The sequence below is a fragment of the Chamaea fasciata genome, unplaced genomic scaffold, assembly GCF_029207755.1.
Source record: "Chamaea fasciata isolate MVZ Bird 193981 ecotype frontalis unplaced genomic scaffold, bChaFas1.0.hap1 SCAF_15, whole genome shotgun sequence".
Classification (NCBI taxonomy): domain Eukaryota; kingdom Metazoa; phylum Chordata; class Aves; order Passeriformes; family Sylviidae; genus Chamaea; species Chamaea fasciata.
In genome coordinates, this window is record NW_027094100.1 from 7424743 (window position 1) to 7448950 (window position 24208).

Here is a 24208-nt window from a genome sequence, read left to right on the forward strand (position 1 = left end):
CCCACAAAGCAGTGGTGTTTGCCTCTCTCATGTAAATTTTCCTGCAGCTTCCAAGCACCATGATTGGTATTTGCAACTTTCAACTCTCTGGTAAACTGTGTTGTTTGCAATTCCTCTTCCTGGTGTTACTGATTGCAGAGATGTTTCCAAGCAAATGGGGTGTTCACCCTGTAAAGTTTAGCCTGCTCCTCTTCCCCATGACAAATTTCTACCCCAGCCCAGCTGGGCCTGGCAACCTACACAAAATCCCTTCCCTGCAGTGGAATAGTAAGAAAGGTGGAAGAATGTTTGGAGGGGTAAACACAGAGGAAACCTTTTCACTAAAGACAATAATAAACACACACACATCCCTCACACCATTTAAATTTAATTTTAGAACTGAATATTTTAATTACTCACAGTTACTGAGATTTTCAAGGTGATTTACAAAAGCCAAGGTCCAATTGACCATTTATTTTTCTAGAGAGTTAGACATGCAGCTTCCACAAGAAGAAAAGAAGGGTTTATTCTTATTTACAATTGCCAGTGGGGTTTGTGTGAGATACTGTGCATTCACTTGCTGGTATTCCAGATGTGGTATTTAGCAAATGCATGTCAGCAGAAGGGGTTTCATCACATGTAGCTGGAGCTCAAATCAAACAAATCTCACCTGAAGAGTCTCTGCCTCATGTCTGAATTGACACAAGGCCTGGAAAACAAGAGTGGGGATTATTTTACCTAAATGTGGATGTCTGCAGTGGGACCGTGTACACCTGACCTTAGTTTCCCACTGGATGACGAGCCACAAGCTCATCTCAGATGCCCAATGGGGCTGCCATGACCAGCCCAGGCAGACAACTGAGAATGGAAACATAAAGTTCAAAGGAATAAATCCTGTCCCAAGTGTTGAGAAGATTCTTCCTGGTCACCAGCCCTTTTTCTGAGACCTTCTCATTCTTTACTGTGAGGTTGCAACAGGTTGCCCAGAGAAGGTGTGGATGCTCCATCCTTGGGAGTGTTCAAGGCTGGTTTGGATGGAGCCTTGAGCAATTTGATCTAGTGGAAGGTGTCCTGTCCATGGCAGGAGGGTGGAATGAGAGGATCTTTAAGGTCCCTTCCAACCCAAAACCATTCTGTGGTTCTATGACATGACCATGAAGGATGGTGGGGCTGAGGTGAGCTCCATGAGCTGTTGATGGAACAGAAACATGGAAACCTGTTCATGGCTTTGGGCAAAGTGCTCCACTCAGGTTCATTAGCAGTACAACCACATCCTGCCTGCCCAGCTGCTTCTGCCAGGGAAACTTCCTGCTCTTTCCAGGTCTTATCAACAGCTGCTGTGCAGAAAATGAACCCAGGCAATGGGAGCAGGGAGCATGAGTCACAGCTGGCTGTCTCCTCCTGCCAGGACAGAGAAGAACACCTTTGCTGCTGTAATGTAGCAATGCTTTTACAGCATTGCTCTGCTCTCAGCTTCAAGCATGTCCTGCTGAGCTGGCTCATCTCAGCCAAAACCTCCTGAGCTTGTGGGACAGTCAGCCTTGCCTGGGTGGGAGTGTGGCTGCAGGTCACCCAGCTCCAGATACTGCTGCTTCTGCTCTCCAGCAATTGTGGCAGAGGAAGAGCTCGGTGCAGTGGACATGGCTGCTCATTGCTCCCAAGAAAAGGTGTTGGATGGTGTTTGAGAGCTGCTCATGGAATGTCTGCCCTGACTGCTGGCTGGTGCTCAGCCAGGCTGGGATCTGGGGGGATATGTTAGATATGTTAGATATGCTAGATATGTTAGATGCCTGGTGCTGGAGGCTGGGGGCAGTCGGTTCCAGGTCTGTTCAGCACCATATAACTGCATCAGCTGGGTCTGGAGAGAGATCTTCTCATGGGATATCAGCTACTCCAGGCATTTGGCAGAAGAGTTCCCTAAATAAAAACAAATAGAGAGATATGATATGATACGATACATGATATGATATGATATGATATGATACGATATGATATGATTGATATGATGATATGGATTATATAGATACAGATGATGAAAAGCAGAGGATTCCCTTCACTGCCCAATTCTTCCCGGAATGCTTCTCCTCCAGTAAACCCTACCCAGGTCCTGGGCAAGGAAAGGCTGTTCACAATGAGGCCCTCCATGCCTGTTTCTGGTGTGTTTGTAGCCTCTAGTTGATCTGTTATGCACATTCCTGAAGAGCAAGCACTCATGTTTTGCTGCCTACAGAAACAGGCTTGTTTGGTAACTCCTGGAGGGGGAAACTATTTCTGCTATGCACCCCCTGACATGTCTTCCCAGAGCCTGGATCAGTCTGGTTGCTCTAGCCATGAAGTTGTCTTCCTATCACCACTGACACATTGCTTCAGACTGTTTGTACATTGCTTTTTAATTTACTGGGCTCTGCTCATGCCACTTAGTCCCTCAAAGAGACACCAAGCATTAGAATCTGGTGCCAGTGACTCTGGATGCAGCAGTGAGATTTAATGTCATTTTACTTGCACCTTGTCCAGCAGCTTAAGCCATTATTTGTTACTAACCGTTTAATATTTAAATGAATTTAAAGGGAATATTTAAAGGGAATTAGAAAGTGAATTTACAGTGAAATGCATCCTAGCCAGAAATTGTTTTCAGATGGATATGAAATTAATAACTCCTTTCTATCTCTAACATGTTCTGCCCCTGCTGAGTTGATTCTTTAATTCCCAGAGCAGTTAAGTGTGAATCTACCACAAGTTCCTGAGTCTGTCCCAGTTCCTTCACTGCAATGCTCTCCCAGAGAAAATACACAGCTCCTGGTAAGACAGTGGGAAATTCCTTCCTTTTTATTAGTACCATTGTAAACCTGCTGTGGAAACTATGTAAGCTGGTCAAAAGAGTGGTACAGTGAAGGGGGAAAAAAAAGGGTTGGGTTTATGGTTGAGAAGGAGGCAGAATCCAGAGTGTTCTGGATGACACAATCTCCCTGTTCCCCCTCTTGGCAGGGGGAAGAGAATTCCTCATCCCTAATCAAAACCACACTGATCTCCCTCTGACCAGCACTTTTGAGTGGCTACAAGCCCAGGCTGGGACTCAGAGCAGCAGGAAGGATGGATCCCTTCCCAGTTTTCCATACGTCACTGCTGCCTGTTACCAGTAAAAGGAGATCTCCTGCCAGCTGGGAGGTGGAGGTGTGTGCACGGATCTCAACAAACAGCACTGTATCTGACAGCAGCGGGTGGAGATAAGAGCCCTGAGCCTCTCAGCCCATGGGCAGGATGTGGCAGCATGTTGGAAAGTTCTCCTGAGGGCAAAGATGCCCCTGCCCGTGCCACTGCCCAAAAGCAGCTTTGCTTTAGTGGTCCCAGCTCAGTCCAGTTTGGTAAAAATCACAGAATCATCGAATCCTAGAACAGTTTGGGTTGGATGGGACATTAAAACTCATCCAGTTCCTACCTGCCTGCCATGGGCAGGGACACCTTCCACACGGCCAGGCTGCTCAAAGCACCAGAAGGAGCTGCAGCACAGGTTCACCTGTGCATAACAAGAGAGGTACCTCGGCCTGGCTGGGAGGGACTCACCTAATCCCAGTCCAGAGCTGGCACTAAGGATAAACTCTTTTTGAGTGGCAGCCACTCTGCTTCAGGGGCAAATGCCCCCTCACAAACCCCAGAGGAACAGGACACTGTTTCTCTGAGCAAACTCAGAGGAAACTCTGAGCAAACACTGACTGCCCAGGCTTGCACACAGGTGCCTGCCCACACTGGGATCATCAGGGGTTTGTGGGCACTGCCGTCAGCAAGAGCCCTGAGTGCCCTACACCCCTGGGTGTGTCCACAGGGACAGCTGCAAGGGCATCTCCAGTCAGTCTGGCCCAGCCTCCCTCCTCTAGGCCAGCAGTTCTTTAGATTAAACTCTCCAGAACATATGGTTTCAGCTGCATGTTCAGGGTTGCACAAAGACCATGTGCAATATTCTCCCTGAGTTAGCAGATGTTCTGAATTTGGCATGGAAATCTGTTACTCCCAGTTAAAGAGAATTCATATGATTAATGATTAATGTTGCTATCTGAATAATTACCTCATTCAGCCAGCTTTTCTTCTGGTTTTGCAGAAAAACGTGCATGAAAAATGAGGACAAACCCCTTTTTCTGTGTTAGTGTACATGTGGAATAATATTTCTTCTAAAAAGAGGAAAGCAAGTTTGAGAAAACAAATAACTGATGAGCTTCCACAGTGCTTGTGCACACATGTTCTCTCTAACATTTATCCAGGACCACAGTCCTGCTCAATATCCATTAGAGACCTGGCGCTTGAGGAAAATCTTCCTCATGAAGAATGAGCATTGTTATATGCATTGAAAAATATAAAGTTTCAGGTGTAGATTATGTGAGCTGATAACCATGCACACAATATTAAATTTCTATAAGCAGCTTCTAGACAAAAGCCCTCTTCAGCCAACTCAGTGATGAGGTTTCCTGTGTATATGTGCATGCACATAAGGGAACATTGTTTTAAGGTCTTTTTGTGAAATATATTAATTTAGAAATGGAAATATAAATTTGTAAAGGAAAAAAAAATATCAATATTTATATTTTCAGCCAGTATTTTGGTATTTGGGATTTCTTGCTCACTGAGCTAGCAGTATTTTCTGTAGTTACCAGAACATGTAGACAAAATAACATTTCAAGAAAATCCAGTTTTGCATTTAAGGAAGGCAGTGTAGCAAACCTGATGCCAATCTTGTCAGAAACCCTCCCAAACTGACCCGAGGAACTGCCACCTACAGAAATCTAGCCTAGACAGAGTAAAATTTGCTTTGGACTGTAGTATAAACCTCAGCCAGACATATGTGTACAGTGGCCAAGGGCCAAGACATCTTTTTCAGAGCAGTCATGCCCCTGAAGTCCAAGAGGACATTTCTGATGGAGCTGGTGAGCACAAGCAGAGCTGGTTGAGGACCATGAGGAGGTTCTGTGTTTAGTGGCCAGGTGTTGTTCAGGTGTAAGACATCAGATTTACTATTTGAAAGTGCCACAGAGGAGGCACAACAGCCAGGTTGGGCTCAAGATCAGGTATTCGTGATTCAAGAGAGGGAGCCAAGCCTTCAGCCCCGGTCAGAAAGGCATGTTAGGAATTCCCAGAACAGGGGTTGAGACAAAAACAGAAAATATCTTTATTCTGCTGAGTGGTTCTTTCCTATCACTTGTGATTCTGGCTGCACAGTTGAAAGACTTTAAACAAAAATGATGGAGGAGGGTGAAAAGGAGCGTCTTGCATGAAAGGAGAATAAACCAGCTCTGGAATCTTGACTCTGGGAAAGACAGGACGGAGGGAGAAACGTGTAACAGATGTATAAGAAAATTGCAAATACTACATAGAAGGAATGGTTCAGGGAGACAACTGTTCATTACTTCCCAAAATACAGAAATTGGTGTTATCTCCTGGAAAGATCTTATAGAAATGGGGGTATCTCCTCAAACGACGACGCAATCATTTTAATGAAGGAACAGAGATCTTTTTCAAGTGATTAAGGGTGCAGTAATCTTTATCTCCGTACTTACATCTTCAGTCCGCGAGGGTACACGATCTTCCCCACATCCCTATCCTTTCCCCCGTTCGCGCTGAGCCCCGTGCCCCGCTGCCTGCCCAAGGAGCGATGCCGCTCCTCCCGCCCCTCGCAGCCACCTCCCCGGGGTGATGCTCAGCGCTCTCTGCCCCATCCCCGGCCGGGCGATCCCCGGCGCCGCCGTCACGCCCGCCTGGACCGCGACCCTCCCCGCCCCGGGCGGGCGGTGTCTCCGCGGGCCCTGCGGCGCCTTTAAGCTGCGGTGCGTGATGTCACAGCGCTTGGAAGCCGCGGGCGCGGAACGCGGAGCGCACAGAGCCCGCACGGAGCCCGCACCGGGACCCCCAGCCCGGCGGGGACCGCCAGCCCCGCGGGACGGGCTCGGGATGGGAAGCGTCCAGATACAGGACTTCGTGGCGGGTTTGGTGGGCGGTGAGTGATGCCGGGAGCGCGGGTGGGGAGGCAGCGAGGGGCGCACGGCGGAGCTGCCCGGGGATAAAACCCTGCGGGTCACCCACGGGCTGCGCCTCCGCCCGGCGTCTCCCTCGGTTTGCTTCGCTCTGGCTCGCAAGTGCGGTTTAATCCCACTTCCACGGGCGGGATAGTTAAAATTCAAGTTGAGAACGTGTGATGCTGCTGTGCGGGGCCGAATTCCAGAGGCCCCCGCATGCCCCCAGCTCCCGCCGGCTCTCCCGTCCTTGCCCCCGTGGCTGGATGCGCCGCCGGACTCGGAGCGGGCTGGAAGCTGCCAACCCGGGGCTCCCCGTGTCCCCATCCCCGGGACAGGCTCTCACCCCGCCGTCCCACTGCCACCACCGGGCTAATGGCCAGGGATTGATCCTGTCTGCTGGGAATTCCGATGGCAAACGCCGGGAAACAGGTAGCAGAAAGAAAAGGAAACCAAACGTCACATAGAGACGTCAGTAATGGGACAAGGTTATGGGAACTGAGGGACAACCACTGGGTTTGCCAGCTGAGAGGGTGACCAGCTCTGCTGGCCCCAGGGCTGCAGCAAGACAGAGGGTCCACCGTGGCACCAGCCACTGGAGAGCAAACCTGTACTCAGGTGACCCACCAGACCCGGCACAGGAGCAGGGTGTGAGGTGGCTCACAGTTGTCCTGCCAGATGAGCTTACTAAGTTAGCAGACTGAAAAACCCAAAACCTCTGCCAAAAGTTTGTGTGAGCAGCTGATTTTTGGATCTCTGTAGGCTGTGGTTGCTCTCTCTGCCCCATTGCCCTGTGCTGCTGCTACACACCCCTGGCAAAGGGACAGGATGTCCTGGGAGGCGAACAGCCACCAGCAGCAGTGGCAGCTGAGAGTTTCTATGCATAGCACTGGACCATGGGTGGTCCCAGGTGCTGGAGGAGAGGGGACATTTTTTAACACGTTTTTAGAAAAGTCATACTGTGTTGACCAAGGGCATGATGCTCTTTTCCATATTAACCCACTATGAGTGAGAAATTGCATGTAGTGCCCAAAGCACCTGTGGGCACTGGTTTTTAACAGAGATTTGCTGGTGAGGAAGCATCACAATTTACCCACTCTCCACAAGCCCTAAAACCTGCCAGTGTCGTTTGCAACAAGCACACAAAACCATGTCCTGGCCATGGCACACAGGTGTTCCATTCTCCTGGAGAAGAGGGAAACCAAACCGTGCTCTGTGCTGCCACGAGAGGTCCTGGCAGTGAGCAGTGTGAGTTGGTGGGTGCATGGTAAGAGAATATGGGCCAATTTCTCCCCAGAGAACCATGGGGAGAAAGGCAGGATGGCACTGGAGAGATCTATACAGAGCAGGATCCTCTGTATCTGAATCCTCTCTGACAGGTATCTCTATAAACTGCTCTTAAAACAGCAAAAGATGAGGAGCTGGCAGGTCCCATTGGCAGTCAGCTAGGACATCACTCTGAGTCAGGAGAAAGCATTGCCTTGTGTCAAACAGGAATGTCACCATTCCGAGGCTAAAAATTTGTGTGAGCTTACAGGAGAGCAAAGGGGTTGGTCCTGAACAGGGTATACAAACATGACTTCTTCTCTGGTGCCTTTGAGATGCAAAGCTGAAGGAGTCCAGGAGAGTGTACACTGAAAAGTGTTTAAGCTCAACTTCTAGCTGTTGTCAGGGACAGGGTATCATGCTCTGGTCGTTACAACTGTTCCTATGGAAATCTCCTCTCTCCTCTAAACCCATTGCATCCTGTCCTGCTATGAAAGCATCAATGTTTTGCATAATACTTTGCTTTCATCCCCAGGAATTGCCAGTGTGGTTGCGGGCTATCCCCTGGACACTGTCAAGGTAAAACACTTTGAACTGTGTTCACATGTCACTACCCAAACCTCCATCAGTTCAGACCTTCTCTCTAGCTGATGCCTCCAAGGACCTTCACTTATCCCAAAGGGGAATTTGGAATGTTTTGACAGACTTTCTTCCTCTCCAATGCTCATTTTGGATGAGAAACTAAAAGAACTGACTGATAGATGCAAGTTCCTCTGTGGAGAATTAAAGCTGAAAATTAACCTGGCCTTCCTTAATGTGTGGTTCACTGAACAGTTCTGCCAATGTTTCATTGAACTTTGCCACAGACTAGTATTCAAAGGGCAATGAAGGAACTGTATTTGTTTTGCTGCAGGCACATTTTTATGTTTTCCTAGTGCTGGTAGTGTTGGAAGGGCAGAATGCTGATATTGTTATCCCAGGGCTGTGACACACAGTGTTTATGATTCCTGCATGATAATTATTCCTCCAAAGGAAGGATTTAGAGAAGTAAGAAGGTACTTGTCAGCATGATGCAGACAAGCCCATGCACACACCAGTGCATCCTGACTCAACCAAACTGACCATCCTTACTGATGCAGAGATAGGGAGGAGGATCCTGTTTCTTCCCTTTTTTGCCCAGGCATTTCTGGGCAGCTTTCATCACTTTAGCTTCTCTGCCCTTCTTGGGGTTGTTCAGCCTGAAGAATAGAAGGCTCCAAAGAAATCTCATTGTGGCCTTCCTGTGTACTTGAAGGGGGCCTAAATTAAAGACAGAATTTTTAGCAGGGCCCATTGTGATGGGACAAGGGCTACTGGTTTTCAACGGGAAGAGAATAGATTTAGATTGGATATAAGGAAGTCTTATACAAGAAAGGTGGTAAAACACAGGCCCAGGCTGCCCAGAGAGGTGGGAGGGTGCCCATCCCTGGAAACATTCAAGGGCAGGATGGATGGGGCTCTGAGCAACCTGTTCACTGCAAGGAGGTTGAACTAGATGACCGTAAAAGATTCTTCCAACTCCAGCTATTCTACAATTCTGTGATCTGTGTTCCCTGCCCTGGTTCAAGCCTGGCTCTGGCACCAGGCAGGGCTGCCAGTTGTGGAAAACCCAAAAGCCACTGGTTGTGTTGGCACCTTAAAGACCTTTGGAGGGTGATGCCAAGGAGGCGGGGCCCAGCATGGCCCACACCACATCCCTTCCCCAGCCATCACAGCCATGCCCTTGCACACAGCAGCCTCTCCTGGGATCGGAAGATGCCTGGCCAGCTCTATTCTTTCTGAGCTGCTGAAGTGATGCCAGTCCCAAGGGCTTCCCTGTGCAAAGGTGGGTGCAGACGCCATGCAGAGGAGCCACGAGGCTGCCCACACCACCCAGCCATGGGCAGGGCACAGGCAGCAAAGCAGGCTCTGCCCAGTGTAGCCAAGGCAATCCCCACCTCAGGGTGGTGGTCATGGCTTCATTGCCTGCTTTGGGGGAGTTTGGCCATGAGAATCCTGCTCAGAAACATCGAGTGTCTGGATGCCAAGAAAGAGCAAGCCCATCCTTCAGTGGTTATAAAGACAACTGTCAGGCTGCCCCCTCTGTTGCTCTTGGCTTTGGGCAAGGCTTTGCCTTGGGAATACCAAGTAGGCAGACTTGTTATGTTCCAAATTCAGGCGCAGGAGAGCGGAAAAGAGTTTTTACACAGCCCTAGGCCAGCAAAGGGGCTGCTCAGCAGCATCTGCAGCCTCCAGGGGATCAGGGGTCTTTCCACATCTTTCCCCATAAGGCCCTTAGGGGTAAATGCATCTATACCACAGTTCCCATCAAGCCATCTCTTCCCATTGTTGCAGCTTCCATCAAACCCCAGCAACTGTTTTTTCCTACCTCCTTGCAAAACTCTAAAAGTTGTGCCTTTATTCACTTTTCATCCTACCCATTGTATCCATTTCCCCAGAACTTTCTTCAGCTTCTGGGTGTCACCCAAGAGCCCTATCTAATCAAAGCATAACAAAAAAGAGAACCTTCCAGAGGTATATCCATACTGATATAGCTGACTTTGTCACAGATGCCAGCAGGGATTTCGGTGCTGGGTGTTAACAGATTAGCTAAAGGTCACGTATGTGAGAACCAGATTGTGAGAACACTCAGTTGCCCCCAGTTACTCAAAAAATGTATTAACTTGAACTTCTAGTTACTGGTTACTGGTTAAAAGAAAAAAAAAAAAAAGCCAGTGGAGGCAAAGTGGTAATGCCTAGGCTAAGACAAAGCCAGGAGGGAACTCAGGGCTGGGCACTGGGGTCAGCTTGTGCTGGGTCACTCGGGGTCCAGCCACCTTCCCCTGCCCTGTTATCCCCAGTGTGAGTCACGGTGTACCCAGTCTGCTCCCATGGCCTGAGCCTGCCCACACTGCACAATGTGTGCTGCCTGAGCCATGGCAGCATCTTCATGTACCAGCTTGTTCTGAGTGCTCAGGAAATAGTCTGCTTTTGCTGCTGCTTCTCTGTGGCCTCTGGCCAGGCCTGGAGTGGAGTGGGGGTGCTCCATGTGTGCAAACAGCTGCATGGAGCCACCCCAAGGTGAGGGGTGAGCCTGGGCTGAGGGGTGAACACAGACTTTGGTCCCCCCCTCCTGCCAGGGTCCCACGGTGGCACTGGCAGCCTCTTGCAGGGCTCTGGGCCAAATGATTGTGCCATCCTGCCTGCTGTTTGCCATCCAAAAGCTCCCACCAGTCATGAACTCTGGCAGACACACATTCCTTTGGGCTTTATATACCCAAATAACTTCCTGCTTCCCCCTGGTGTAAATTGGGCTGAGCCAGTGGAGGGGATTGGACACCATCCCTCCAGTGCAGGTTGGCAGTGCCCCTTCAGACTTCATTGCTAGCAGCAGTGCTGATAAATATAGTCAGAAATGTCCTCCCCATTTCCTAACAACAGTCCTGATGGAGCATGTGTGTTTTTCTATAAAAGATGAGCTCTGGCCTCAGCCAAGATGAAGCCTGAGATGCTGTGAAGTGAAGAGTGTTTCCATTTCCTTGCACACCTCCAAGCCCAAAAAATGCATCCCTTGTTAGGATATTTATAGTGCAATCTTATGAGCAGGTTGGATGAAAGACAATTAAATATACACATATGAGAAGGGGAAATGCTTAATCCTGTAGGCTTTGATGTTACTCATTTGACATTTCTTACATCTGTTGGAAGGTGTATAACCAGTTTGCTTTCCAGAAACAAGATGTCTTTTTTTGAAATAATATGAAACTGTGTTTTTGAGTGAGGCATGGAGAACTTCTGAGGTGGTGCTGAATTATGTTAGCTCTAATTAGTATCTCTGTGTTTTAAAATTCATCTTGGAACAGAAGGGCCCCAGAAGTCTCCCAGGGGAGTTCACCTCTCCTCTCTGCAACACATCCCAGCCTTCCCTGAGAGTCTCCAAATGGAGAAGACCACACCACTCTCCTAATTTCCACATAAATCAGGCCCTTGCCAATGACAGCACTGCACACCAGCAGCCTGCTGTGCTGGGTCAGGGTGGCTGGTCCAGACTGGAGAACAATTTAACAGTCATTGATTCCAGATGTTGCAGAGAGCATCAGGCTGTGAGATCCTGCTTAGCCTTGCTTCTGGCAAAGTTCAAGAGGGTGGATGCACATATATCTTATTTTATTGCTCCGTTCTATTTACGACTAAGGAAGGACTTGCTCTCAAAGCAAAGTACATGTTGTTTACGTAGCATGAGCCTCCATTGGGCTGGAAGCATAGGATTTTAATCACATTTAACAAATGTCTTTTGCAGACTCGTTTGCAAGCTGGACAAGGATATGGAAATACATTCAAGTGTGTTCTCACTGTGTACAGAAATGAGTCTGTAAGTACTTCATCGTACTTTAAATGTGCTGGTAGAAAGTGCAAGTCAATAAATAGATAAATATATAAAGCAATTGTACAAAATGCTGTTGATACCAGCAGTTATATAAAGACCAATAAAGTTTATGCGATTGAGCCTGCAAATCCCTACAGCCTTCTCTTGTTTAACTCTAAGGTAATCCACTTGGTGACTCCTATAGGGAAAAGAGATATCCCTGGCATGGAATGATCAGTGTCTCCACATTGGTTGCATCCACTGTGACTGTTTTTCCTGATCCCACTGGCAGAGGTACCCAGAGGGATTTTGCTGACTTTGGTAAAGCCAGAACAAACACTGTCTATATGAGGCACTTCTACATGGGTTCCTGTGCTTTTAACCATATTCTGTATTCTGCACAATCTTTATAAGCCTTTAGCAGCATGAACCAATTTCCTTTGCTCAGCATGTGCAAACAGTTGATTCCAAGAGACATCTGCTACTTGGATTTGCATTTCATCCCTGACTATGGAAGGGGATTGGAACGAGATGACTTTCAAAGTCCTTTCCAACCCAAACCATTGTGTGATTCTCTGAGCCTCCTAAAAGGTGGTTGTAGTCTGGTGGGGGTTGGTCTCTATCTCCAGGCAGCAACTGACAGAACGAGAGGACACAGTGGTAAGCTGCACCAAGGGAAATATAGGTTGGATATTAGGAAAACGTTTTTTACAGAAAGGGTGATAAAAGGTGATAAAGGACAGGAATGGCCTGCCTGGGGAGGTGGTGGAGTCCATGGATGTGATTAAATAAATATATAATAAATATAATCCCAGGATATGATTAAAGAAAGACTGGATGTGGCACTCGGTGCCATGGTTTAGTTGAGGAGTTAGGGCATGGGTTGGACTCGATGACCTTGAAGGTCTCTTCCAACACAGTGATTCTGTGAATTCTGTGAATTCTGTGAAATCTGTGAATTTCTAACCTGACAGACGAGTCAGGGCTTACATTGGTCGGTCCTGCTCAGTCTCCTAAGCCCTGCTCCCTTTCCTGGGTAGCTGACTGGCTTCTTCAAGGGCATGTCCTTCCCACTGGCCAGCATCGGCATCTACAGCTCGGTGGTGTTCGGCGTCTTCAGCAACACGCAGCGGTTCCTCAGCCAGCTGCGCCACGGCGACCCCGCCGCCGCACCGTCCCTCACCGACATGACCCTGGCCAGCATCGTGGCAGGGGTCATCTCCGTGGGCATCGGCACCCCCGTGGAACTGGTCAAGATAAGGCTGCAGATGCAAACACAGCCGTACAAAAAAGGTAGGAAGCAAGAGTTTCTTCTCCCTGTCTCTTCCTGCTGGTCTTTGGTACGTACACAGAGGTTTAGAACAACTTTGTTCGAGGCCAGGCTTTCTGCTGCCTTGTGCTGCTGCAGTTGGGCTAAAAGTTCCCCCCTTTGCCTGAGGATGGATCCCATCCTGCCCAGCTCAAGGGTAGGGTTTTTATCAATGGCATTTCCAACCAGTTGGGATCTATACGGAACATGAGGCAGGTCTGCTCAAGACCAGAAGTTGCAGAAACTGTAAGTCCCTGGGCTGTGGGGTCCCCTGGAGATCCCAGCAGCAGCACCATCACTGCCAATGGCAATGCCAGCTCCCCATCTCCCTCTGCTGTCAGTCCCAGATATATCTGCCCATAAACCTCTGTTATCTGTTCAAAATCAGAACACCCTTATCTGTTCAAAATCAGAAGTTTCCCATTTACATTTAAAAACCACTGACTTATTTCACTCAGGGTGCCAGATAGCTCAGGTGGCAGGCTGGGATGGGTCAGGAGGGGACACAAGCAGGATGGCAGTGGGTGGCTGCTCCCTGTCCACAAGCTGCAGGCAGAAGGTGCTGCTTCAGCTCTAGACAGCAGCTGAATTCCACTGCAAGCTGCCAGCATGGAGGGAACCCCACCAGTCAAATGAAGACATGGAGCAGCTTCAGAGCTGAACTGTTCGGATTTCAGCATTTCACCTTTCTCACAATTACAGTCGTGTTTAACTGGGAAATGCTGGCATTTTTCTGTTGCTTTGATAAAACAATATTATGTCCATTTTTAAAGGCTCCATGTGTCTTAGCAAGCTAATACCTTTTACAAAAACAACTTGGTCTGGATGGGAAGGGCCAGACTCTGAAGATGTTAAGGCTTTCAAAGATGTGACTTGGCATAAGTTGAAGTTAAAATCCATGAAAATTTGGCACATTGCCTTAAACTTATTTGGAAGCTTCACTGGGCATATATTATTGGGAGGTATGCCATGTCTCTAAGAAAAATCTGTCTAAATGTTTTCTGAAAATGGACCAAAATACTCTCTCCTAAAACTTTTCCTCCATGCTATCTGTTGACTCCAGCAGAAGAAACTGGATGGCAGTGACTTCTAATCAATGGCAATGGGCTTTGGAGAGGAGTTCTGTGGCAATATATCTATTCTAACAGTTGTATTTTTTTTTTTTTTTTGGTAGCAAATGCTAAACTAAATTCCACAGTTCCTGGATCTCCTGTGTACCGAGGCCCAATCCACTGCTTAAGGACCATCCTACAGAAAGAGGGGATAGCAGGAGCATACCGAGGCAATGTAGCAATGCTCCTGAGGGACGTTCCCGGGTACTGCGCCTATTTCATTCCGTACACAATGTTCTGTGACTGGATAACTCCTGATGGAAGCATTTCTCCTAATCCCTTCTCTATCTGGGTGGCAGGGGGTGTAGCAGGTAAGCACCTTTACTTCCTCACAGCATTGGCAAAGCAATAACAGGTAGGTTCTCAGGGCAGATTACGAGGGTGACTCAAGGGCCACCACATCCTCCTGAAGACCAGCAGAGGACATGGGACTGAACGACCTTCCCTCCGCAGGGCAGGGTTCCCTGGCACCACAGCTGCACTTTATGACTCAACAAACTTTATGGAAGTTGTGTTATCAGACCTTCACTGGGCTCATTGTCAGTGAAGAGGAGAACAGACAGTCCCTGCATCTCCCTGGATGCCTCAGGGCAGCCTGCCAATCACGTTGCCAGGGATTTGTGGAAGCCAAGATGCCTCCAGACAAGGACTTCAACCTGTTGGCTGCCCACCAGGAGGGTGTGCACCTACCCACACCCAGCAGAAGCCAAGTTGACTGTTACTGATCTTCTTTTTCCATGTGTACACTTGCCAGCAAAACTGGCATGTGCGTCCCCCATCAAGGAAAGGTCACCCCTACTCCCACTCCCCTCTTCTTGGCCATTACTAAATTGCAGATCCATAAAGGCAAGTAAATCCTTAGCTCAGGTAATGATAACAAAATGCCTTCTCCTATGTTTCTCAAATGAAGAGACCCCTGATGCCTCTGGATAGCTTTTCTAGTGTGCCCCAACACTCACGTAGGTCCAGACAAACGTCTGTCTGTCCAGCTGGGCCGTGAATTGCAGTCATGTACTGATCTTTCCAGAGGCAAATCATCCCACTCAGCTGCAGGCTGATCAAAGGCAATAGGCATTTCCTTAGAGGAATGACAGGGTATCTCACTGCTGGAGCCTAATCCTGGCAGCCTGAGATGCACCTACCTGTTATTTGTATCGTCAGTTCAAACCTTGCTTTACAATGGAATGATCAGAAGACTCTGTTTTTTCTGAAGTTGTCACAAGCAGCAGCTCAGGCTCTTCCCATGGCATGTCCATGTTCCACCAGAAGCACAGCAGATGATGTATTTGCACCTGGAGAAGCCCCTCTTGGGTTGTCTGCATCTGATCAGCAGCATAACCTCCAAAATCTGAACACTTCTTCCAGAAACAGAGAACTTTGTTCCAGAAATACAGTTTCATTGCCTGAGCACGGCGAATGCCCTGATGTGAAAATAACAGGAATATGTGATAGATGTGAATTTCTGAGTTCACTGGCCTGCAGGCAAGGAAGTATAGTGAAGGAATTATTCAAATACTTCTGCATTTTTCCAGGAGCTGTTTCCTGGGCAGTGTGTACTCCAATGGATGTTGTGAAAAGTCGACTTCAGGCAGATGGAGTTTATTTAAACCAGTACAAAGGGATCCTTGACTGCATGTTGCAGAGCTACCAGAACGAGGGCTTAAAAGTAAGTGAGATTTGAAGTTAAATCTGGTTATTAGGTATTTAAGTGTCAATTGGAAAATACAGTGTCTGTTAAAAACCCGTCTGCAGTGTTGAGAGACAGCTAAAGCCAGCTAGTACTAAATTATTATAATGGCAGTAGGTAATTATAGTGTAGATTCGTTCTAAATCAAAATAGTGAGAGTAATAATCCATGTTACATATTAAAGAAATTAATAACTGGGGGTCACACACTGCTGGTGTAATTAACTTCAAACAATATTTCATGTTAGTGCACTTAATCATGGATATAATTTGACTTATGATAAATCAGAGGTAGAAAGTCTTACCTCTGTGATTCTTCTGCAAAATGCAGAGGTCAGATGTTTTCCATTGACTTTGGTGTCAATGAACTGCTTCCAGTGGGACTGTCCTGGCATTCTGGGTGTGTCTGGTCACCTTGGGCAATGCTTTGGTGGAACTAATGCTGCTTTTGCACTCCTCGCCCTCATTTTGCACCAAGATAGAGTTGATTGTCAGCATTCTTAAATCAGAATTGCTTTAGTTTCGAAAATGAAGAAGGGCTGAGTGCCAAACAACTTATCTCCCTTTTCTGACTTTGTCTGTTAGTGTAATAAAAGATATTTGTTCCACCTGCAAACTTTGCCTCAGTTAAATGTGAATAGCAGAGAATAAGGGTTTGCAGTTTCATTGTGTTGCCAAGGCACGGTTGTGGAAGTAAACGTCTCCTGATATTGAGATAAATCTGTATTTATCATCGGAACAGCACATCATCTCTTAGCTCCAAAGTGTCAATTTTCACATTCTGAGAGAACTGTAACTAGTTAAACAAGTTACAAACAGGAAAACAACCTGCAAAATCACAAGTCAATGTGATTTCAGTATTTGCCAACACGCTACTATGTTATACCAGCTGTCACAGGAGCCTGGGGTCTGGTTCAGCTTTTGCCACTGAGTGAAGAAATTCACATTCATGTGAAGCACAAGCACCTGGAGAGATGCTGAGGACTGTGCTTGGACAGTCAGATGGGGGACAGGGTGCCCAGGCTCTATGTTACCTGCCTTGTGCATTCCACTTGGTGTGCACTTTCCCAGCAGGGTGGCCGAAACAGGAATTTTCATGCATTTTCCCTTCTCTCCCCATCCTCATCCTCATCCTCTGCTCTCCTTGTCCTGCCTGAATTAACAACTAAATGAGTTTTCTGGCGGAGTTTTGTACTTCTTGTAGTTTTTCTGCCATCACATCTGGGCACCTGTCTCAAAGCCATCAGTAGGACTGAGTAATTAGTGGATAGCAAGACTGGATCCTGCTTTCATAAGGAAAATATTTTTAAATGTTGGGACACTTACAACTGACAAATGGCAAACCCAGGGCTGGATGTTTTCATTCTGGGACAAAGGAACAGCATTCTCAGTGCTGGAAATAATTGCTTGATGTACACAAACACAACTATACCCTTGTCTTTCTTCACAGGCAGGTGTGTTCATTCTGATAAGAAAAATTTATGCCTCTGGACTTTTCATCCTAAATCTTCATTATTATTTAATTTGGATCTCTTGTGTTGCTTTATGGATAATTCCAAAACATTGAGTTTCCTCCCAGAAACTTCTCTTTTCTAACAAAATAAAACATCCCAATAAATCAAATAATATCCTAAATGTCCAAACACTGAAATTTCACATTGCAAGCTTTATCTAAACTATGTGAACATATTTTGATTCTGTCTCAAGTCAGCATTATGCTTAGGCCTTATTGGACACAAGCTATGATGATTTTTAGTAGAGTTCAGTAATTTCAGGGGGAAAAATTGGTTATATGCTTAAATCTGAGGGCTTCTGATCTTGGGGCCAAGATTTTTCATGGTTTTTTATAGAATCTGTGGGAACTTTGCCATTATAAAGCCTGGAAAGAGGTTTGATTGCTGAAGTTCCTTTTCACACCTATTGTGAACTTGTGGTGTTTAGATTAGTGACTTGTGGTGATGAGCCTTGCTGGTTAATGGAGTGATTTTGTGAGAAACAGGCCAGCAGAGACACTCCCTGGAACCCTCACACTGTGAGCAGACTCACCCCGCAGTGAGCAGTTTGTGCACATCCTCACACACACCAGGGTGTGGTGTTTGTGGCGGGGGGGAGGTTCAAAGGGAGACCAGGCAAAGCCAGGAGTCAGGACTGACAAGGCTTTTCCAAAGCACTTTACTGTTCAGGCATTTAAAAGTCACTTAATCTTTCACTTGTACATGCCAGAATCTTTTAAAAAGAAATATATTGATCAGATAAAGGAAATCCCGAAGCTGGTATTTATTATCTTCATTAAAGAAAGTGCTGAGTTATGTATGGGTACTGAAGTTTGACCTTAGGAAGACTCATGGGAAAATGTCATCTTCTATCAAATATTTTTCCCAAAGGCAGTAGTGAGAGAGTTCTCAGCAAGGTACAGAGGAAGCCTGGTTTCAGCTGATTGTGAAATTCCTTCTATGCTCAAAGGTGAAACCTGAAAAATTGTCCCTGCACGGCTGGGCTGGCTCACAGCCACACCGCTCCCTCTCCACTTGCCAAACATCTGTGCCCACAGACCCACCCTGGTGCTCAGAGCATTTCCTGCATGAAAACAGAGCCTTCCTGTACCCTGGGGTTTGTATGATCCCCACATGTTTATGTGTGCCAAGGGAAGCAAGGCCGGGTTGGATGAGGCTTGGAGCAATGTGGTCTAGGGAAGGTGGCACTGTCCATGGCAGGAGGTTAGAACAAGGTGAGCTTGAAGGTTCCTTCCAGCCCAGACCACTCTGTGGTTCTGTCACCCTATGACTGCAGTGAGGTAAGACCACACTGCAAGACATTTTAGATTTCTTGCCTTCTGTTTTACACCAGTTCCATGAGGCCAGTCTTTACCCTTTACCTCATTAACTCTGGCTGGCATCTACAGATGGGGGTCCACAGGGAGCACAGGGCACAGTGATGCCAAAACAGTGACTTCTGCCACTGTGTTCCCCTTCCCCAGACCTCAGCAGAGGTGCAGACCTCAGCTAAGAGCAGCAGTGGGAGCATATCTTCCAAGCAAACCCAAGAGATCTGGTTCTTCAGAATCCCACCATGACTTAATTCAATGTTTTCTTCCTCCTCTTAAAAGAGTGTATTCTTATGCTCTAACCTTGCTTCATTCCCAACAGGTCTTTTGTAGGGGCCTCATGGTCAACACAGTGCGAGGATTCCCATCGAGTGCAGCCATGTTTCTTGGCTATGAACTTTCTCTCAAAGCAATGAAAAGATGCCAAACTGAGACAAATCCCTAACTTCCAGGTCAGCACATAAAGACCCTCCAGCTTTATGAAAATTGCAGAATTAATCTTTGAATCAAATAGAGTCGCAATTGTATAGATCCTCTGAAAGTTGTATAACTTACACAGGCACCTACACCTGAATAGCCAAACACAATTTGGGTCTGTGGGATTCAGAGCAGACTGCAAATGTGCCAATGGATTTTTCTTTCAGTCCACATCTCCTGGAATTTCACCGTAATCTGTTCTGATTGTTGTGTTTATTTTAATTCATATCAATATGAAATAAGAATTTGAAAGGAGATTATTCTCTAATGTTTTATAAGTTTTGAAATATCATTTTTATTATAGTCCCTGCACAGTATTGTTTCCTCACTTGTTCCACTCCCAAAGATAAGAAATTAAGCTTTTTCAAAGTGCCTTGACTATCAGGTCATTGTTTCACTCTTTCCCTCATTAACTTAGAATTGCATAAAGGAGCAGCATTAAAAATATCTGATTAGAGAAACTTTTTTAGCAGCTAGATACTCATGATTTTTCTTGGCCGTCTTTGGTGTTTTCTGCAGTACTTCATAAATCTCTTTCTTTCTTATTTCAAAAATGTTTCCAGGAAGACCAGAAAGTCTCATACCTTCCTGAGCCAGGTCAGCAGTGTGGTGTTGGTGAGGGCTCAGCTGCTCTGACCGAAGACTCCCATCCTGCAGCTACAGCAACTGCTGTGGACGTGGTCAGTAGAGGACTCCAAAAATTGCACCAGCTCAATTAAATCCAAGGACTACTTTATTTTCAAATCTTTCACTCTTGACTAAGAACACCTTGATAATTCCAGTGGTGGTGATGGGCTTCTTCACCAATGACATTTTTCCTATTGAACCAGGAAGAAAACTTACTTCCCTTTCCCAAGGGATGTACCCAAACCCAGCCCACCTCAAATCACCAAGGGAGCATCTTTTGTACAACACGGCATTAAAACATTTGTCTTCTTTGGTGAACAAGGGAAAGAGCAAATGTGGTGGGTACACAGGTGCTTTTTCTGTAGGAAGGTCTGGATTCCCACCATATCCTAGCTTGCTCTCAGGTTCAAAGAAGTAGGTGACTCCTCCCATACAAACACTTACGTTCTACAACACAGTTTGGCAAATTTAACACATCATCATGAAAAATGTAAAGGCTTCAACAACTTCAGTCTGTTATCCGTGGTATAAATTAATTTGGGAAACAGGAAGATGTGAAATTCAGAGACTAAACTTTTTTTATACAGTAAACCATAAAACAAGTCTGCATTTCATACAGAATGCTGCCTGTTATTTTACACAGCTTGCCTGGTGCAGCCCTCCAGGGATCAGCTTGAGGTGTCTCATTAGACCTTCTGAACTCCCTGACATGATTTTCCAGCTGCCAAAACCTGAAGACATCACTTTGTAGCTGTGAGCAGACCATCACCAAAGGAAGTCTCTTTAGAACACAGTACGCTTCAGACCTCCAGCTCTTTGCAGGAATCCCACTGAGACCACTGGGGCAGGCCCAGTCTCTCTTTGGTCTACCTCAGCCTCTCAATTATTCCAAGATCTTTTACATCATGATTATTTCTCCTTATGCTGTTAAATATCCTTATGATTTATTGTCTAAGCATGGAGCTTTTGATGCCAAAGCCCAAGAAGGATCAGCTTTGCTGTGACAAGGGGACTCCGGTGGCACTGGCAGGAGAGGCCAAGGGGGCTCACATGCAGAGGGGCACATGGCATGGGGGAATAATCTAGGACAACATTTTATCTGGGAAATGTTCAAGAGGAACAGCTCTTCTTCTGGAGAAGAGCTCTGGGGGAAAAGATTCAGCAGATGCTTTCAAAAAATGGTTTCTGAAGACAATGTGGAACAGCTGTCCAGCTTTCCTCTATAAAATGAGAAGGAAAAAGAAACTCCTATGTCCTCTTCCCTGGAGGAATGGGAGAATTGGTCACAACACTTGAAGATACCAGCAGAAAGTGGCTAAAACTTTGGGTCTGGAGCAGTACTTGGAAATGGGGTCACCTTTGGGCTCCTCATCACTGGGGCCCAGATTACAAAGAGAAGAGTGGGTGCTCCCAGAACTGGCCTTAAAATGGGGAAGAAAGAGCTGGTGTTGCTTCATCTCAGGACTTGACTATGAGAAGGCTCACAGTGCCTTTGACCTTCTTTAGGATACATGGAACTGTTTTTGATAAACAATATGGAAAAAATTGATGAGCCTTCACACAAGTATTTGTTGCTGGCTGCATTAAGGATTCATCCTTTTCATGTTGCCTGTTTTAATGCATGTATGTAAAACATGTTTTTTGGATTGATAATATCATGTGTCTCCAGGGAAAATACTTGAGTAGACTATTTTTTTAATGTTAATCAATGGTGTGTTCATCTGTCTGCATAATGTAAAACGGACGATGAATGAATTAAACTGATGAGTTCACAACAAGCTGTGTATCTGCATGATCCTGCCCTCATGGTGCCCAGGTTCAATCCATTCAGTGCTCTCTCGGTGTATAGCCCTGAGACCCATGTTGGAGTTGCATGACGATATTTCATTATATTATTCATCCAATTAAACCAATTTCAAGATTGGAGCCCAGGATTTGCCTGGACAAAACTCTCATGTAGCACACACCTGCCAGAAGGAGCTGTCAGGGAGAGCCATGGGCAGCTTGGTGTGGAAAGAGAGCAGAGGGCAGAAAGCTACTCTAAATAATATAAATATATATCATATAAATGCATATAACATAAATATAAAATCATGAAGATAAAGTGGCCCTTGATGGCATCCTCATCCCTGGCAGAGCATGTGCTGCTCACTGGAGCTGCCAAGCAATCCCTTTGTGTCTTGTCCATTCAACCCTGAGCCCAAGTCTACTGCCTGACCAGCACAATTCCCTTCCCCATGGGCAACCCCACACTGGACAGCCTCTGGATGATTTTGGGGTGACCCTGACCTGCCAAAGGCTGCCGTGGTCTGGCAGCACTGGAGGCAAGCCCTGGACATACTGGTTAATCACCCCACTAGCATTCACAGACAAACTGCAAAAGAGGCAAAGTAACTCCAGGCCAGAACCACGAGTGTTTCAAGAGTGACACCAGCACAGGCCACTGTGAAGGAGATTCAGCAGCCTCAGGGCCACCGCTGGTGACCAAGGACACCTTAGGGTTGGGACAAGCAGCTTTTAAAGCACAGCACACTCAGTGATACCCCTCACTGTGACTGATCACACCCCTGGGAAGTGCTCCAGGCCAGGTTGGACAGGGTCCTGATTCAGTGGAAGGTGTCACTGCCCATGCTAAGTGGGTTGGAAGGAGATGAGCTTTAAGGTCCTTTCCAACCCAAACCCTTCTATGGTTCTATGATCCCTGCACATGGAGACTGACAGGCAGTTTAGCCTTGCTTTTGTAGTAGTGAGTGCGTGCCTGTGTCACCAGTGAAAGAGGTCGAGTGGTGCTGGGGTTGTGTGACACCACAGGGGGCTAGCCCCACGTCCCAAAGATGAGGGATGGCAATTAAAATTTCTACACACAGCGATGTGACAAGCCTGTGTCTTGTGAATGATCTTCTGTATGATATATCAAATGCATTAATTTTTGGAAATAGTATCATTATCCATGGATAAAAATTAGGATCCACAGAGAATTTTTCAGGGACCTGGCGATGGGAGTTTAAAACAGCCTTTCCTGGGAGGCAGACAGACAGACACACAGCTGATTCAGTGGGACACTGATTACATATGTTGGTGATTTTGTCTCTGGATTACAAAAAAAGAAAACTCCTGTATCAACAGAATTCAGAATATGGGCCCAGCTCCTTTGTCAGTGCTCTCTCTGCACTGACCTGCCATCAGGGGCATGTTCCACACACATGTTGGAGTGGTTGAAGTCATCTGCTTGATAAGTTGTTCAAGGTATTTACAGAGCCCCTCATTTCTAAAATAAATGCAGTAAATCCTGAAATTGTCAAAAAATGAGAAGGGATACCAGGAGAACCAGGAATACATACTTCTATGTGTTTGTTGCCTGGATTATGAAATCATATTCAGACCTGTCATCCCTCAAGTAAGTCTGTAATTGCCCAACTATTTTGTCTCTGGTGGCATTCCAGCTCTTACAACAGCCTGTATTACTTAATGAGATGCTGTCTGTTTTTCACACTTTGTAAACTATTTAGTGCTATGGAAGGAAAAGGTGGTAACAGCAGCTTATTTTCTTCATTGAAAAAAACCCCAATCAATCAGGAACCAATTTTCCAGTGAAAATCTGTTTTCCTAGAAAACAGCCCTGACCTGGATGAAGGTCTTTGGGGCTGGGAGAAGCTTTATAATGTCCATGGTGCATTGAGTGGGAAGAGGCTGGTGCTGCCCAGTAGCTTTAGCATCTACTGAAAAGTGTCTGTAAAGGTCTTTTCCAAACCTAAATTATTTTATGATGACTCTAGGCCAGGCTGAGATTTTCTCACACCTTGGAGTCCCTGCCAGGTGTTTCCCCACCACAGGGGAAGGCAAGATCACAGTCCACATCTCAGTTTCTCTTTTTCTGAGACAGAGGAGTAGCTGACATCTTTGCAGGCATTAAGACATATCTCTTTGGTTTATCTGAAGCTCTTTGTTTTGTCATAGAGGTTGTTTTAGTAGAGATTCTTCTCCTAGGCATGGCATTCACGTCACCCAAGAAGGCCAATGCCTGTCTTGTACTTGGGAAGAAAAAAGCAAAGTGTAGAGCCAGAAAAATGAGGAGATCCAAGGAGACAAGTGGGGAGAAGTTCAAGTGCTAAACTGAATGTGAACAGCACAAGAACAGCTTCCTCTCTCTAAAGTCATTTTCTTCCTATATAAACTCCTTCAGTAATGCACAGACTGATCACTGCCAGCTTAGATAAGCAGTATGTAGAGTATCCCTCCAGATACAGGCTCCAAAAGGGATGAAGCTATGAAGTGAGGGGGAATTTAAGTAGTCACACTGATTTTCAAGGTAGTTTTCCTAAGCTGTAGATCCTGTGACAGCTACAGAATCAGACACAAGTGGAACAACCAACATGTTAGGAGCCACTTGTGCAGCAGAAGCATATTTCTTAAGGGGTTTTAGAGGTCCCAGGTGCAGTTTCACTGTAAGATATAAAGAAATACATCAAGAAATCCTTGCTTAGGAAGGATGAAATTCTATGGCTACTGGGCTGTAAAACACCCAGTCTCTGAAAAGAATACTCTTTG

The 24208-nt window shown here is 46.4% G+C and overlaps 1 protein-coding gene across 2 annotated transcripts; it reads left to right on the forward strand.

The window, feature by feature from the left end:
* The first annotated feature begins 5890 nt into the window (after positions 1-5890).
* Positions 5891-21420, forward strand: SLC25A48 (solute carrier family 25 member 48). Of its 2 annotated transcripts, none has more exons than XM_066197080.1 (8): positions 5891-5959; positions 7777-7820; positions 11560-11631; positions 12666-12918; positions 14109-14357; positions 15579-15712; positions 16746-16754; positions 19597-21420. In XM_066197080.1, the coding sequence occupies exons 1-8, from the start codon at positions 5914-5916 to the stop codon at positions 19750-19752; spliced, it is 963 nt and encodes a 320-aa protein (XP_066053177.1). In that variant the 5' UTR covers positions 5891-5913; the 3' UTR covers positions 19753-21420. The 2 variants fall into 2 exon arrangements, with proteins under 2 accessions (XP_066053177.1, XP_066053179.1); XM_066197082.1 differs by lacking the exon at positions 16746-16754 and adding an exon at positions 18879-19008 and having other exon boundaries at positions 5913-5959; positions 19597-19681.
* Positions 21421-24208: the final 2788 nt, after the last annotated feature.